Here is a 15,894-nt window from a genome sequence, read left to right as displayed (position 1 = left end):
GGGAATATCTGGCACTTGGGGGAGCAGGCACTGAGGAGGGCATATGTGGCACTGTGGGGGAATATCTGGCACTGGAGGGATATACCTGGCACTGTGGGGGAATATCTGGCACTGGGGGCATATACCTGGCACTGGGGGGGGGATATCTGGCACTGGGGGCATATACCTGGCACTGTGGGGGAATATCTGGCACTTGGGGGAGCAGGCACTGAGGAGGGCATATGTGGCACTGTGGGGGAATATCTGGCACTGGGGGGTATATACCTGGCACTGTGGGGGAATATCTGGCACTAAGGGGAGCAGGCACTGAGGGGGCATATGTGGCACTGTGGGGGAATATCTGGCATTGGGGGCATATATTTGGCACTGGGGGCATGTACCTGGCACTGTGGGGGAATATCTGGGACTGGGGGCATATACCTGGCACTGTGGGGAAATATCTGGCACTGGGGGCATATGTGGCACTGGGGGGGGTATATTTGGCACTGGGGGCATGTACCTGGCACTGTGGGGGAATATCTGGCACTGGGGGCATATGTGGCACTGGGAGCACGGCCCTAGCAACAAGCACTACCCCCTAGCAACGAGCATGACACCCAGTGCATGAAACCCCTGGCAACGAGCATGACACCCTGAGCATGAAAATCCCTGGCACCGTGCATGGAACCAAGAGCATGAAACCCCTGGCAACGAGCAGGTAATTTAAAAGTAATTAGAAGACTTACTGTAGAACTTAATGTGTAATGGGCATTACGGTGTGTGGCATAATGTATCACGGACATTGCGGTGTGTGTCATAATGTGTCAGGCATTACGGTGTGTTGTATACTATATCACGGGCATTGTGGTATGTGGTTTAATGTCTCAGGGGCATTGCAGTGTGGCATAATGTATAACGGGCATTGCGGTGTGTGGCATAGGGTATAACGGCATTGCGGTATGTGTCATAGGCATTACGGTGTATGGTATACTATATCACGGGCATTGTGATATGTGGTATAATGTCTCAGGGTCATTGCAGTGTGTGGCATAATGTATCACGGACATTGCGGTGTGTGTCATAATGTGTCAGGCATTACGGTGTGTTGTATACTATATCACGGGCATTTGTGGTATGTGGTATAATGTCTCAGGATCATTGCGGTGTGTGTCATACTGTGTCACAGACATTGTATGTGCTATAATGTATCAGGGGCATTGCAGTGTGTAGCATAATGTATAACGGGCATTGCGATTCCTGTCATAATGTGTCACATGCATTACAGTGTGTGCATATTGTGTCATGTGCATTATTGTGTGTGGCATAATGTCTGAGGGCCTTTGCAGTATGTGGCATAATGTATACTGGGCATTATTATAAGGAGGAAAAATGACAAATAATGTAAGGGGCATGTATCAGGATTATTTTTCTTTCCTGTGGTGGCTAACGTCTGGGCGTGCAGGTTGCAAAACTGGGGTATAAGGTAGTCTTTCCCTGCAATGCCACGCCCCTTTATGTGAAGCCACGCCCATTTAAACGAAGCCACGCCCCTTTTTTGGCAGCGCATGTTTGTCCCTTTATTAGTGCCAATTAAGGGGGGGGGCGCCAAAGAATTTTTTGGCTTGGGGGAGAAAATTTTCTAGTTACGCCACTGGTGCCAGATACACAAATTCCCCTACAGTGCCAAATATACATTGCCCCACAGTGCCAGATACACAAATGCCCCCACAGTGCCAGATACACAAATGCCCCCACAGTGCCAGATACACAAATGCCCCCACAGTGCCAGATACACAAATGCCCCCACAGTGCCAGATATACTTTGCCCCCACAGTGCCAGATACACAAATGCCCCTACAGTGCCAGATACACAAATGCCCCTACAGTGCCAGATACACAAATGCCCCCACAGTGCCAGATATACATTGCCCCCACAGTGCCAGATACACAAATGCCCCCACAGTGCCATATACACGAATGCCATCACAGTGCCAGATATACAAATGCCCCCACTGTGCCAGGTATACTTTGCCCCCACAGTTCCAGATACACAAATGCCCCCACAGTTCCAGATACACAAATGCCCCCACAGTTCCAGATACACAAATGCCCCCACAGTGCCAGATACACAAATGCCCCCACAGTGCCAGATACACAAATGCCCCCACAGTGCCAGATAAACAAATGCCCCCACAGTGCCAGATACACAAATGCCCCCACAGTGCCAGATAAACAAATGCCCCCACAGTGCCAGATATACTTTGCCCCACAGTTCCAGATACACATTACCCCAGAGTGCCCCCCCCCCACCCCCGCTCACCGCTGCCTCAGTCTGTTGCTGCTATGTGAGGGGAGGAGAGCGCAGCTCAGCGTCTCTCCTGCCCCTCAATGCTCGTGAAGTCTGGTCTCCTCTCTCCGGGTTCGTTAGCCAATCAGAGCTCGCGGAAGTTTGTGCAGTCTCTACACAGCCCAGGACTTACTCTTCCAGTGCGATGATCGGGGCCGGAGCTGACGTCAGAAACCCTCCCTTCCAACGCCTGGTCCCTCCTGCGCTTCTCTGGACACTCCTTAAAAACTGTCAGTTGCCACCCACAAATGGCCTCTTCCTGTCAATCTCCTTGCGATCGCCCGTGCAATCGCTTTTCTCGCACATCCTGTCGCTGCCCGCCGATCCCCGTCGCTGTGGACCGACGCGCCTGCGCATTGCAGTGCATACGCATGCGCAGTTCAGACCTGATCGCAGGCTGTACGAAAACACATCCTAGCGATCAGGTCTGATTTAGGTCCCATGTGCAGTGCAGGTGGGGCAGATGTAACATGTGCAGAGAGAGTTAGATTTGGGTGGGGTGTGTTCAAACTGAAATCTAAATTGCAGTGTAAAAACAAGGCAGGCAGTATTTACCCTGCACAGAAACAAAATAACCCACCCAAATCTAACTCTCTCTGCACATGTTACATCTGCCCCCCCCCCCCCCCCACCCGCCCAATCCCTGCAATGCACATGGGCCCTCATTCCGAGTTGTTCGCTCGCAAGGCGATTTTCGCAGAGTTACACACGCTAAGCCGCCGCCTACTGGGAGTGAATCTTAGCTTCTTAAAATTGCGAACGATGTATTCGCAATATTGCGATTACTAACTACTTAGCAGTTTTAGAGTAGCTTCAGACTTACTCGGCATCTGCGATCAGTTCAGTGCTTGTCGTTCCTGGTTTGACGTCATAAACACACCCAGCGTTCGCCCAGACACTCCTCCGTTTCTCCAGCCACTCCCGCGTTTTTTCCGGAAACGGTTGCGTTTTTATCCACACGCCCATAAAACGCCGTGTTTCCGCCCAGTAACACCCATTTCCTGTCAATCACACTACGATCGCCGGAGCGAAGAAAAAGCCGTGAGTAAAAAAACTATCTTCATAGCAAAATTACTTGGCGCAGTCGCAGTGCGAACATTGCGCATGCGCACTAAGCTGAAAAACGCTGCGATGCGAAGAAAATTACCGAGCGAACGACTCGGAATGACCCCCCATGGTTCTACACATTAGAGAGAGATTTTGCTACTGCGATCAGGTCTGAATTAGGCCCAATAATCAGATCCAAATTGTTCAGACCAGTAACTCATATACTGTATATACTGTACTTCACTCAAAACAGAAAATGAAATTATGGGCTTTGGTGAAGCATCAAACCAAAGTGCATTTATTTATTATCACGTTTATTCCTATAGTGCTATATAGCGCTACCATATTTAATAATTCCCATCAGTCACTGCCAACATGAAAAGCAGGAGGGTGAAGAGGAGGAGATGTAGAGGGAAAGGGAAGGAGGAGGAGGAGCGGCGGTCGAAATACTGACACCCAACCAACGGCATAAACCCGGCGTTGAAATACCAACAGAGGTCGGGATCCCGGCGTCCAAATACTGACAGCCAGATTCCCAACCGTATTTCCAGCGGGCCGTGCTCGCGTCCTGCCACGGTAGGTGGGCACTTAGGTTTAGGCATTATAAGGGGGTTTATGGTTAGGGTGCAGGTACAAGGAGGTTAGGGTTAGGCACCCGCAAGGAAGGGTTGGTGTCAGGGTAGGGGGCAAGTGAGGGTTAGGGTACTTTTAGACGAGCTGTCGGGATTCTGACCACCGGCTCCCATCTATGGGGATATCCTACTGAACCCGTCTGGTGGTGCTTCACTAGATCCTGCAAAGGAACAGTTTCCCGGCACGAGTGAGGAGAACATCACCAGACCATGGTAGACAATGCAAGGGCCCGTCTCATGGGTGTAACTGTCCGTAATGTATGTTAACTTAATGGAATTCCATATTTTTCAGTTTTTTTAATAATAGCTTTTTATTTTGAAATTAAATCACATCTTGAAATAATTTTTGGAAATGGTTCAACGCTCTAGAAATTGCTGTGAATTTGGTTCCATCCTGTGGAGCGATTTATTGCAGCATCAAATGTGTTAATAAAATGTCACAATATTACATGACTCCCCGTCTGAGCTCCCGCTCTGATACTATTTTCCATGGTGTGAAAATCTGTCTGTGGATAATCAGCATTTGTGATTCAGAGATGTGCAAATAAAAATATTTTCACCTTCGTTCACTTGTATCACAAAAAGGTACTAATTAGCAGATGGCAAATGTAAGTGTTAGAATTGAGAACAGGTAGGAAATGATTTTCAGATGTGGTTAGTGGTTTCTTCTCTGGTTATTGGTATTTGGTGCCCTCTAGTGGTAGAAGCTTTGTCAATATTTGTAATGTGGTTTGCTGCTCTCTAAAACGCACAACAGCGGTCAGGTCTGAATCGGACCCTTTATCTGTCTACCCTTTAGTGACATAACCAATCAGTGTCCCACTGATTACACATGCATCCTGATAATGGGGTCACTTGCCCCAAAACGTTGAGCACAATAAAGCATTTCATGCTTTTATACTGAGTCTTGTGTGGAGATGTGTCCGGTCCCCCGAGACACATCCCTTCAGCAGCACGCAGGGGATCTGTGTCCCCTGCGGAAGTGTGTGCGGGGCAGCGCTGGGGCAGTTGGTCTGCCCCCAGCGTTTGTCCGTGGGCAGGAGCGGCGGGTGTCCGGTGCAGGGATTACCCTTTTCCCTGCACCGGACCGGAGGCTGCGTGAGGATTCAAATGTTGGCGCCCTCCGGGAGCCAATCGCGGCTCCCGGAGCGGCAGCCAGTCAGAGAGGGACGCGGCGAGCCAATCGGCACTCGCCGCGTCATAGGCCCCACCCCCGGCGTCTGACGTCAGACGCCGGGCGGGAGCCGAAGAGACCGCGCGCGCGGAAGAGCGCGGAGAAGAAAGAAGAGGTTGGGCGGGAGCAGCGAGGACGGTCGTCGGCGCGCCGGAGCGCAGAAGATCCCGGCGGCGCGAGGAAGAAGACGGAGCTCGGGTGGCCGCGGAAGAGGCCTGAAGATTCCAGCCCTGGGAAAGAAGATGTCTAGCGGGCCAGCGGCCGAAGAGGGCACCGAAGATCCCTGGAGCAGGTGAGGCCTCAGTGAGGCAACTTCACCCCCTCCCTTTTCCTCCCTCGACCACCAGGGACGGGCATTAGGCCCGAGGGCACCAGTCAGGCACTAGGCCTGTGGCACAGGTAGGAGATTGGAAGCCATTTTTGATTAGGTGGTTTGGGCATTAGGCCCAAGCCACCCTCTCCCGGTGGCACCAGTTAGGCGGGCACTAGGCCCGGGGGCAAATCAGGCAATAGGCCTGTGGGCATTAGAGGGCGTTAGGCCCTAGTGTATTTGTGGCCAATTAGGGATACAATAAGGTGACCTTGGGCACAAGGCCCAGGTCACCCAACGGGCAGCAAGTTAGGCGGGCGCTAGGCCCGTGGGCGAAGTCAGGCCTCCGGCCTGAGCGCAGTCAGGGGGCGCTAGGCCCAGCGAGTAAGTACCCCCCAAGGTGAATAAAGGTGGCACTGGGCACTAGGCTCGGGCCACCCGGAGGTGTTAGGTGGGCAGGCCGTGTGGCACCCACCCCCTTCCAGCGGCAGGTAGGGGTTTAAAGGGACAACACTGTGTGATCTTGTATTCCGATAGTGTGATGTATGTTGTTACCGTGCAGGGCAAAGTGTATGTGTTGTTTAAGTTGTGCATAGTTGTGTCGCACCACCCACACAAGCTAGCTTGAGGGCTCTGTTTATGTAGCTAGTGTAGCGGACGCACACTAGTTTAGAGTTAGGCCCTGCACGGCTGTTTCTCTTTGCCTCCTTACAGGGACCTGTAAGTGGAGAAGATCGGAGTGCAAGACTTGTGACGGTGAGTAGCATCCGTGTACGTTTGTCCCTTGTCTGTCCCCGAGCGCCGGAGTCAGGATTGCTCACGGACTTGAGAATCCCTTTCATCACACTACGTGCGAGAGCGCGAGTGTGTGAAAGCTGGGTGGCTGAGGCTTTGTGCCAGTGATGACCTTTCACCCAACCGGTGAAGGTCGCGGTCACCCCTGGGGTATCCCCTGTTCCAGTGTAAGAAGGGTCGATACCCCCTTTAAGGTAAACCATTCTCTCCTCAGCTCGGTCGTCGGTCAGCTCCGAGAGGGAATCGCCGTGTCCGGATCCGACTGAAGATTTCCAGGTCCGTTGGAGGTTCCGGTACCTGAAGGTGAGAGAGAGCGGCGCCTGGTGAGTACAGAGTCTACACCTGCACGGCAGCAGGCACCACCACACAGCAGCCGCACCTCTCACACTTGGAGTGCCGCCTTCATCTACTGCTGTTGCTATATATATATATATCTCCTATATAATAGCCCAGATCTGTGACTTTGTGACTCATTTGCTAATGCTGGGCGGAGTCACAACACTGGACGGAGTTAGTCAAATGAGTCACAGATCTGGGCAAATCTATAGGAGACTAGGAGCAGAAGCAGATAGTATGGGCATGGCACAGGCAGGGGTGCATACCTCCCAGCTTTCTTCGGGCAGACAGGGGTGCATACCTCCCAGCTTTCTTCAGGCAGAATGAGGGACACACGCGCAGCGAAAAGGGGGCGTGACCAACGAAAAGGGGGCGTGGATTCACGGGAGGGCCCCCGTTTTCGTCAGTGAGGGGGCATGCCCAGCGCTCTGTGAGCTGCTGGCATGCCTCCAGGGGCGGATTATGAGTCCCGGGGGCCCAGGGCACTTGAGACAGGGGAGCCCTATCTCATTGCTGTGCCTGCTGTGGGATGGGGGCGTGGCCTAATCGCCCCACGTGGCCACGCCCCCTTATGCAAATTCCGGAATTACATTTTTTTTTTTTTTTTTTATATATATATATATGGAATTTTGGCCCCTCAGCTAGGGCTAAATCCAGAGGAGGTGGTCGCTCCCCCCTACACACCCGCACAGGCAGAAGAAAGCAGGGAGACTGCTGCCTCCCTGCAACACCACAGACCTGCCAACACGCAGCAGCGTGTGCAGACTGTAGCTCAATGCTGCCGCTGTTGCTGGCAGGACGGGGGAGCTTCTGAGCTGGGACAGAGCTACTCCAGCCGGGGGGCCCCCTAAAACTGTGGGGCCCACGGTACGTACCCCCTGGCCTCCCCTTAATCCGGCTCTGCTGCCGGAACCCCGGGACAGTTGGGAGGTATGGGGTTGTGTGAGGGGGTATGCCGTACAGACAGACGGGCATCGGCTCACTGTGTGCTTGACCCCCCACATCAGCATACCCAGCAGGGTCTCTCTGGCATACCTCCCAACTTTGTTTAGTTGTGGAGCGGGACAATCGCGCGGCTTTGCCGCGCGCGCTCCCAAAAAGGGGCGTGGTCTATCAAAAGGGGGGGGTGGCTTCGCGGGAGGACCGCAATTGCGAGCCACGCCCACGTTTTCGTCACTGAGGGGGGCATGCCCAGCGCTCTGTGAGCCGCTGGCATGCTCCCTCTCCCTCTGACTCCACTGAATAGACGCTGTGCACATGCGCACAGCGTCTATTCACAGCTGCTCTGCTAAGCAGAGCAGCGATTGACAGAGCCTCCCAACTGACCCCCCCACCGTGGGACACTGTGGCCCGCGGGTGGGACAGCGGGACAGTCCCCAAAAAACGGGACTGTCCCGCGAAAATCGGGACAGTTGGGAGGTATGCTCTGGCGCGGAGGAGTGTCACTTTCTAGCACACTCCACGCTTCTTAGCTGCAGTTTTGTGGGGCACCTGCTGCTGTGCAGGTTCCGTACTGCCTCTGTTATTTCCAGCCCCGGCAACCCCACCGCTAGCTGCAGTGCTGCCGCCCGCAGTGAGGTGTTCCCAGCTCCTTCACACACTTTAGCCAGCGGGTAGCGTTGCAGAAGTCCGAGCTGCTTGCAGGCTCCGACCCCCTCCTCCCTCCAGCCGCAGCGTCTCCTGGGAGCTAACCAGTCACTCCAAGTCTCCCCTTACCACAGTGCCCAGCAGCCACGAGGTCCGCGCCGTGTGCATGCTATGACCCCCTCCTCCCACCAGTCGCAGCGTCTCCTGGGGGCTAACCAGTCACTCCCAGTCTCCCCTTACCACAGTGCCCGGCAGCTGCGCGAGGTCTGCGGTGTGTGACTGAGGAGGGGGGGAGGGATGCTGACGGGCAGAGGAAGCAGGACTCCAGCCTGAGAGAGTCAGCCATGCCAAGTCTCCACCAGCAGCAGACCCCAACAGGTTGGAGTGGAACAGCAGCAGCCAGCAGCAGTGACTCCGGTAAGACACATCTGTCTGTCACCACTGTTTTGTCCCTAATACCAATCTCTCCCGTGCCCTGTGTTCTGTCATGTCCCTGTCACCCCTGGCCTTGCCCTTTCACCCTTATCCTGGCCCTGTTACCCCTATCCTGGCCCTGTCACCCCTGTGCTTGCCCTGTCAACCCTATACTGGCCCTGTCACCCCTGTCCTGGTCCTGCCGCCCCTACCCTGGCCCTGTCACCCCTATCCTGTCCCTGTCATTTCTGCCTTGCCCCGTCACCCCTGTCCTTGCCCCGTCACCCCTGTCCTTGCCCCGTCTCCCCTGTCCTGACCCTGTCACCCCTGTCCTGGCCCTGTTATTGCATGCCCTCCAACTACCTTTTTGGCAGGTACAGTACCCGCAGCGCCTCCAGACCCCTCCTCAATGCACCACACCTCTGCACCTTCCCCTCCACCACATGCGGCACTCCACCCCTCCCCCACACGCTGTGCCTCCATACCCCCTACACCACCTGTGGCTCCCACTCCTCCTCCCCTCCACCACCCACAGCACCTCCAGACCCCCTGCACCATCCACACCCCATATATGTCTCCCCCCACACCTGCCCCCCTCCACCCGCAGCATCTGCAGACACCCTCCTCCATCTGCGGTCCCCCCCCTCATCCACCCCTCCCCCACCCATGGCACCCCCGTACCTGCCCCTCCACCACCTGCAGCACCTCCGGACCCCCTTCCCCATCCGCCGCACCACCTGTACCTGCCCCTCCCCTACCCACGGCGCCTCCGGACCCCCTACCCCACCCCGGCACCCCCGCCCCTTCCCACCCCACAGCACCTACGGAACCCTTCACCCATCCGCAACATCCCCGCACCTGCCCCTCTCCCACCCGTGGCACCCCTGCCACTCCCCCACCCGCAGCACCTCCCGACCCTTCCCCATCCGGGCCCCCCCCCCATTTCCGCCCCCCCTCCACCCGCAGCATCTACAGACACCCTCCCGCATCCGCAGTCCCCCCCGCACCCGCTACATTCTGTACATTGTGCCCTGCAGGTGCTGTTCACGCCGTTGCAAGGGGCTGCGCCTCCTTCACCATAGCACGCCATTTCATTGTGCAATATTTAACCACTAACAAAGGAATGCAGGTAATACTCCATATAATACAAATATTGAACCCCAGAAAGGCATGCAAGGGTTAAGGGGGCGTAGCCCCTTGCGACGGTGTGAAGAGCGCCCGTAGGGCGCGATGAAGCACCTAGTATATATATATATATATATATAATGATGATTCACTAAACTTCATACGATCTACTAAACAATTGAAGTTCTGCCTCTTTTCTTACAAGTAAGAATTAAGCAGCTATCTATCTTCTTTGGGAAGGCACCCGAAATTTGTACGTTTATCTGGAGTGCCAAGCCACCATTGCAGTATATATTTATAGATAGATAGATAGATAGATAGATAGATAGATAGATAGATAGATAGATAGATAGATACTCCAGTGATCCGTCAATCCTATGGTAGCTAAGAGTTACTTGCCAGGGTGCACTCCTAGGGAAAAGCTTAGATAGATAGATAGATAGATAGATAGATAGATAGATAGATAGATAGATAGATAGATAGACAGATATCGCCAGTATGCCTGCATACATCTACATCTCATTACATTTGATGCAACCAGTGGTCGAAGTGGAAATTTTGAAGTGGGGGTATGCAAAAGTGAAGTACGTAATAATAATGTATGCGCCGAAGGCGCACGCTCCAGAAAAGGGGGCATGGTCACCCAAAAGGGGGCGTGGTCACCCAAAAGGGGGCATGTCCAGTGTAGTAGAACCCCTTATACTATCTAGTACTGGTGCCCCTTTCACCTTATAGCACACGGTACGAGCTGAAATTCACATTATAGCACACTGAATGAGACAAAATTCACATTACAGCACAGTGAATGAGCCGAAATTCACATTATAGCACACGGTAGGAGCCGAAATTCACATTATAGCACAGTGAATGAGCCAAAATTCACATTATAGCACAGTGAATGAGCCAAAATTCACATTATAGCACACTGAATGAGCCGAAATTCACATTGTAGCATACTGAATGAACCGAAATTCACATTATAGCACAGTGAATGAGCCGAAATTAACACTGGAGCATACTGAATGAGCCGAAATTCACATTATAGCACACTGAATGAGCCAAAATTCACATTATAGCACAGTGAATGAGCCGAAAATTCACATTATAGCACACTGAATGAGCCGAAATTCACATTATAGCACCGTGAATGAGCCGAAATTCACATTATAGCACAGTGAATGAGCCGAAATTCATATTATAGCACAGTGCATGAGCCGAAATTCACATTATAGCACACGGTAGGAGCCGAAATTCACATTATAGCACAATGAATGAGCCAAAATTCACATTATAGCACAGTGAATGAACCAAAATTCACATTATAGCACAGTGAATGAGCCGAAATTCACATTATTGCACACTGAATGAGGCGAAATTCACATTATAGCACACTGAATGAGCCGAAATTCACATTATAGCACACTGTATGAGCCGAAATTCACATTGTAGCCCACTGAATGAGCCGAAATTCACATTGTAGCACACGGTAGGAGCCAAAATTCACATTATAGCACAATGAATGAGGCGAAATTCACATTATAGCACACTGAATGAGCCGAAATTCACATTATAGCACACTAAATGAGGCGAAATTCACATTATAGCACACTGAATGAGCCGAAATTCACATTATAGTACAGTGAATGAGCCAAAATTCATATTGTAGGCCACTGAATGAGCCGAAATTCACATTGTAGCACATGGTAGGAGCCAAAATTCACATTATAGCACAATGAATGAGCCAAAATTCACATTATAGCACAGTGAATGAGCCAAAATTCACATTATAGCACAGTGAATGAGCCAAAATTCACATTATAGCACAGTGAATGAGCCGAAATTCACATTGTAGCACACTGAATGAGCCAAAATTCACATTATAGCACACTGAATGAGCCAAAATTCACATTATAGCACACTGAATGAGCCGAAATTCACATTATAGCACACTGAATGAGCCGAAATTCATATTACGACACACCGAATGAGCCAAAATTCACAATATGCCACACTGTATGATCCACAATTCAGGGACAGAGAGAGTGACAGCAGGGACAGAGAGAGATGACAGAGAGAGTGACAGCAGGGACAGCAGCGACAGGGAGAGTGACAGAGGGACATAGGGAAGCAGGGGAACATTACCTAATGAGATGATCAGTGGAGATGCGGAAGGGACTGTGGTTGGCAGCTGTGCAGAGGTGTAGTCGGCGGCGGTGAAGCCCATGGGCAGCGGTTAGAAGGAGGCCTTTGGTGCGGCGGCGGTGAGGTACCTCTGACCGCTGCCATTTGTGGTCAGTGGCGGTGAGCAGCAGAGAGCCTAGAGCCAGGGGCAAATGGAGGAATTTTAGAGGGGGGTTTCCGGATACAGTATGTGCAAACATGAAGGGTGGGAGACAGGAAGAGAGACATGGCAAGAGAGAGAAAGGAACATGAGAAAGAGATATGACAAGATATGGCGAGAGAGTGAGAGAGGCATGGGAAGGGAGAGAGGAAAATTGCGCGGAAGAGACATGTCGAGAGAGATGTGGCAAGAGGAAGAGAGAAACATGGCAATAATGAGGTGGCGAAAGTGAGAGAGACATGGCGAGACAGACATGGCAAGAGAGACACATGGCGAGAGAGAGAGGCACGTGAGGGGAGATAGAGACAGACATGGCGCAAAAGACGTGGTGAGAGAGAGAGGGGCATGGTGAGAGACAGATAACGAGATAGACATGGCGAGAGAGAGAAATTGTGAGAGATGTAAAAGAGAGAGTAAGAGCGCACTACAAGGAGCGAGAGCTACTGTGAATGGTGAGTTGGGGAGAGAGAGCTACATAGAGACCATTGCCCCCCCCCCCCTCCATAAACAAACAGCACAGCTGACCCAAACTGGCCACCCCAGCACCCCCAGCCCTCTATAGACTGCAGCACAACATGCCAGCGGCAAGCCTGACTGTGACTCACTAGTCCAGAGGCGTCGGAACAGGGGGGGCAAGGGGGCAGCTTGACGCCCCCAAACATGAAGGAGGCGCGGGGGAGCGCTTACTTCCGCATCCCCATGAGCGGCTTCTACTTCAAAAGTAGCTTACTGTAGCAGGCAGGGTGCGGTGTCCATTCTGTACTGGCCGGCTGTCTCTTCACACTAATGTATTACTGGGAGGAGGCATGGCTGTAGCCCCGGAATGCCACGCTTCCTCCCAGTAATACATCAGTGAAGAGACAGCCAGCAAGTAAAGAAGGGACACCGCACCCTGCCTGCTACAGTAAACTACTTTTGAAGTAGACGCCGCCGCAGAAGTAAGCGCTTCCCCGCACTGACAGGATGGAGGGGAGGGTAGAAGGAGAGAGACCAGCACCGCAGCTGGAGCGCCAAATTTAAATTCTAACTTGGTCCCCCCCCAGCGTGAAATCATTCTGGCGCCCCTTCTCACTACGTACATAGCAGAGCTGCTGCAGCCGTGGCTGAGCTCCGGCAGACGATTCCATAGTGTATAGTCATCGCCGATCTTTTGCAGAATAGGTGACTATACACTACGGGTACTTCTGCCGGAGCTCAGCCGCGGCTGCAGCAGCTCCGCTATGTACGTAGTGAGTCACAGTCAAGCTTGCCTCATAGGTCCATCGCTGGGCAGGGACGGGAGCAGCATCCTTAGTGCAGCAGGATGGCCACTTCCCTCGCCTCCTGCTGCACACGCTTTCATTTAATAAAAAATGTAAAAAAGACTTCCGGGTTCAGTGGTAAGAAGTGGCGGTATACCATACCGCCATATACCGCCCCACTTCAACCACTGGATGCAACTATTTTACAACTCTCCTTATTTACTTGTTTTCTATTTAATAATGCCACCCAAAGGGCGAGATATAATGAAGTCCGAATTCGGACGTCGTGTTAGATGCTGGCTGAACTTGGACACTTTTTTCAAAGGGACAATCATTTACAAGGCAAAAACATGACATGTAACTGATTGCCCCTTTAAAAAAAAGTGGGGGGTCGTCCAGAATCCTGCACGTCCCCTAAATTCGGACTTCATTACATCCCGCCCAGTGGGTCTAATTCAGAGTTGATCGCATCAGCAAATTTGTTAGCAGTTGGGCAAAACCATGTGCACTGCAGGGGGGGGGGGGGGGGGGGGACAGATGTAACATGTGCAGAGAGAGTTAGATTTGGGTGAGGTGTGTTCAAACTGAAATCTAAATTGCAGTGTAAAAATAAAGCAGCCAGTATTTACCCTGCACAGAAACAAAATAACCCACCCAAATCTGACCCTCTCTGCAAATGTTATATCTGCCCCACCTGCAGTGCACATGGGGGGTCATTCAGACCTGATCGCTCGCTAGGATTTTTTTGCTCTGCTGCGAGCAGATAGTCGCCGCCCATAGCGGAGTGTATTTTCGCTTTGCAAGTGTGCGATCGCATGTGCAGCCGGACGGTAAAAAAAAGTTTTGTGCAGTTTCTGAGTAGCTTAGAATTTACTCATCCGCTGCGAATCCCGGGATTAAAAAAACGGCCCTGGGATTGGCCTCCCTAGTTGACACCTACGGAGATCACTTCCCAAAGCAAAGTTGTATGTTTGTTTTTTTAATTTCATTGTAGGTTTTAATTAACAAACTATTCATTGTCTTCTGAGTGGGTTTTATTTTTTTTGTTACCAGTAGGATTTAAGTTTATTCGGTGGACGGTGTAGTGGTTAGCACTGGGGTCATGGGTTTAATTCCCGGTATTCAGTCTCTAGGTCAACCACACTTAGGTCGACAATGTCTAGGTCGACCACTACTAGTTTACAGTAACTAGGTCGACAGGGTTTCTAGGCCAACAGGGTCTCTAGGTCGACGTGTTCTAGGTCGACAGGTCAAAAGGTCGACTTGAGTTTTTCTAATTTTTTTTCCTTTTTTGAACTTTTTTATACTTAACTATCCACATGGACTATGATCGGGAATAGTAACCTGTGCCGAGCACAGCGAAGCACCGTGCCCGAAGCATGGCGAGCGAAACGAGCTATGCGGGGGACGCGGTGCACTAATTGGGGTTCCCGGCCACTGTACTGAGAAAACGACACCAAAACTCATAAAAAACTCATGGTGACCTTTAAACCTAGAACATGTCGACATAGAAACCCTGTCGACCTAGAATCCATGTCGACCTAGTTACTGTCGGCCAATAGTGGTCGACCTAGACACTGTCGACCTTCCATACCACACCCTTGATTCCCACCATGGCTCTAACTGTGTGGAGTTTGTATATTCTCCCCGTGCATGCATAGGATTCATCCGGGTACTCCAGTTTCCACGCACACTCCACAAATATACTGGTGAATTGCCAACAAGTAGCCCTAGTGTGTAAGTGTGTGCATGTACATGTGTTTAGGGCAGACTAGATGCGCCAAGTTGTTCTTATCTGCCGACAAATTCTATGTCTTTATGATATGTTGATGGATGGAGAAAAAAAATGGGAATGATAATGTGTCAAATATAAATGGATTAAAAAGGTGTGCGTACTTTATGGGGTAGGGGATACGAAAATACGGCATGTGTGGTGTAGACTATAAACACATTTCTAAAATAAAATCAATTACTGCTACTGTATGTAACTTAAACCATGAACCAGGTTACTTTAAATTAGTTTTAAAAAGACCAAGAGTCGGCTTGGGGGGAGGGGGGGGGGGGATGCGGGACAAACATTTATCTTACCTCCGAAGTTACGCCACTGGGGATCGACAAGGCCCTGCATCTGAATACATGATAGAACGATGTTTTGTATAGCCCTGGATGCTTTATTTGGGAATGCACCTGTAGTAAGGATCCTATGGGCTCTAATTAGTAAAAATACTTAAAGTAAATACAAAAATATTGGCACTTTTCTCCCTGTTTCACACTACCGATATTGCCTTATTTATTTCAGTATTCATACTCCATTCAACTCTGTAATCTTACAATTGCACAGCCTTGTACTTTTATGCTTATACCCTATTTGATGTACTTAATTGTGTCTATTCACTACTTTTGTGTAAGTTGATACATTTTGCAACATTGTACTCCTGATTATTATGTTTATGTTTAACCGATCAATACTCCAATGAAAAATCTTTAAATAGAAGTGTTCAGGACTGTGGTTCTCAAACTGTGTGCCTATTCCGTGTAGTGTAGGAGGAGCTATATTAATATTGGA

General features: G+C 51.1%; 1 protein-coding gene across 1 annotated transcript in view; it reads right to left on the bottom strand.

The window, feature by feature from the left end:
• The window catches only part of LOC134943829 (uncharacterized), an 85,254-nt gene extending 69,721 nt beyond the window's left edge, over nucleotides 1–15,533 (bottom strand). Inside the window, exons 1-2 of the mRNA XM_063932437.1 lie at nucleotides 15,417–15,533; nucleotides 11,889–12,063 (exon numbers count right to left, since the gene is read on the bottom strand). Of these exons, the coding sequence (XP_063788507.1) occupies nucleotides 11,889–11,970 (82 nt within the window). The 5' untranslated portion in view covers nucleotides 11,971–12,063; nucleotides 15,417–15,533. The remainder of the gene's footprint in view (nucleotides 1–11,888; nucleotides 12,064–15,416) is intronic.
• Nucleotides 15,534–15,894: the final 361 nt, after the last annotated feature.

Source organism: Pseudophryne corroboree, chromosome 7 (genome assembly GCF_028390025.1).
Source record: "Pseudophryne corroboree isolate aPseCor3 chromosome 7, aPseCor3.hap2, whole genome shotgun sequence".
In the NCBI taxonomy this organism is placed as follows: domain Eukaryota; kingdom Metazoa; phylum Chordata; class Amphibia; order Anura; family Myobatrachidae; genus Pseudophryne; species Pseudophryne corroboree.
This window is presented reverse-complemented; position numbering and strand designations above follow the sequence as displayed.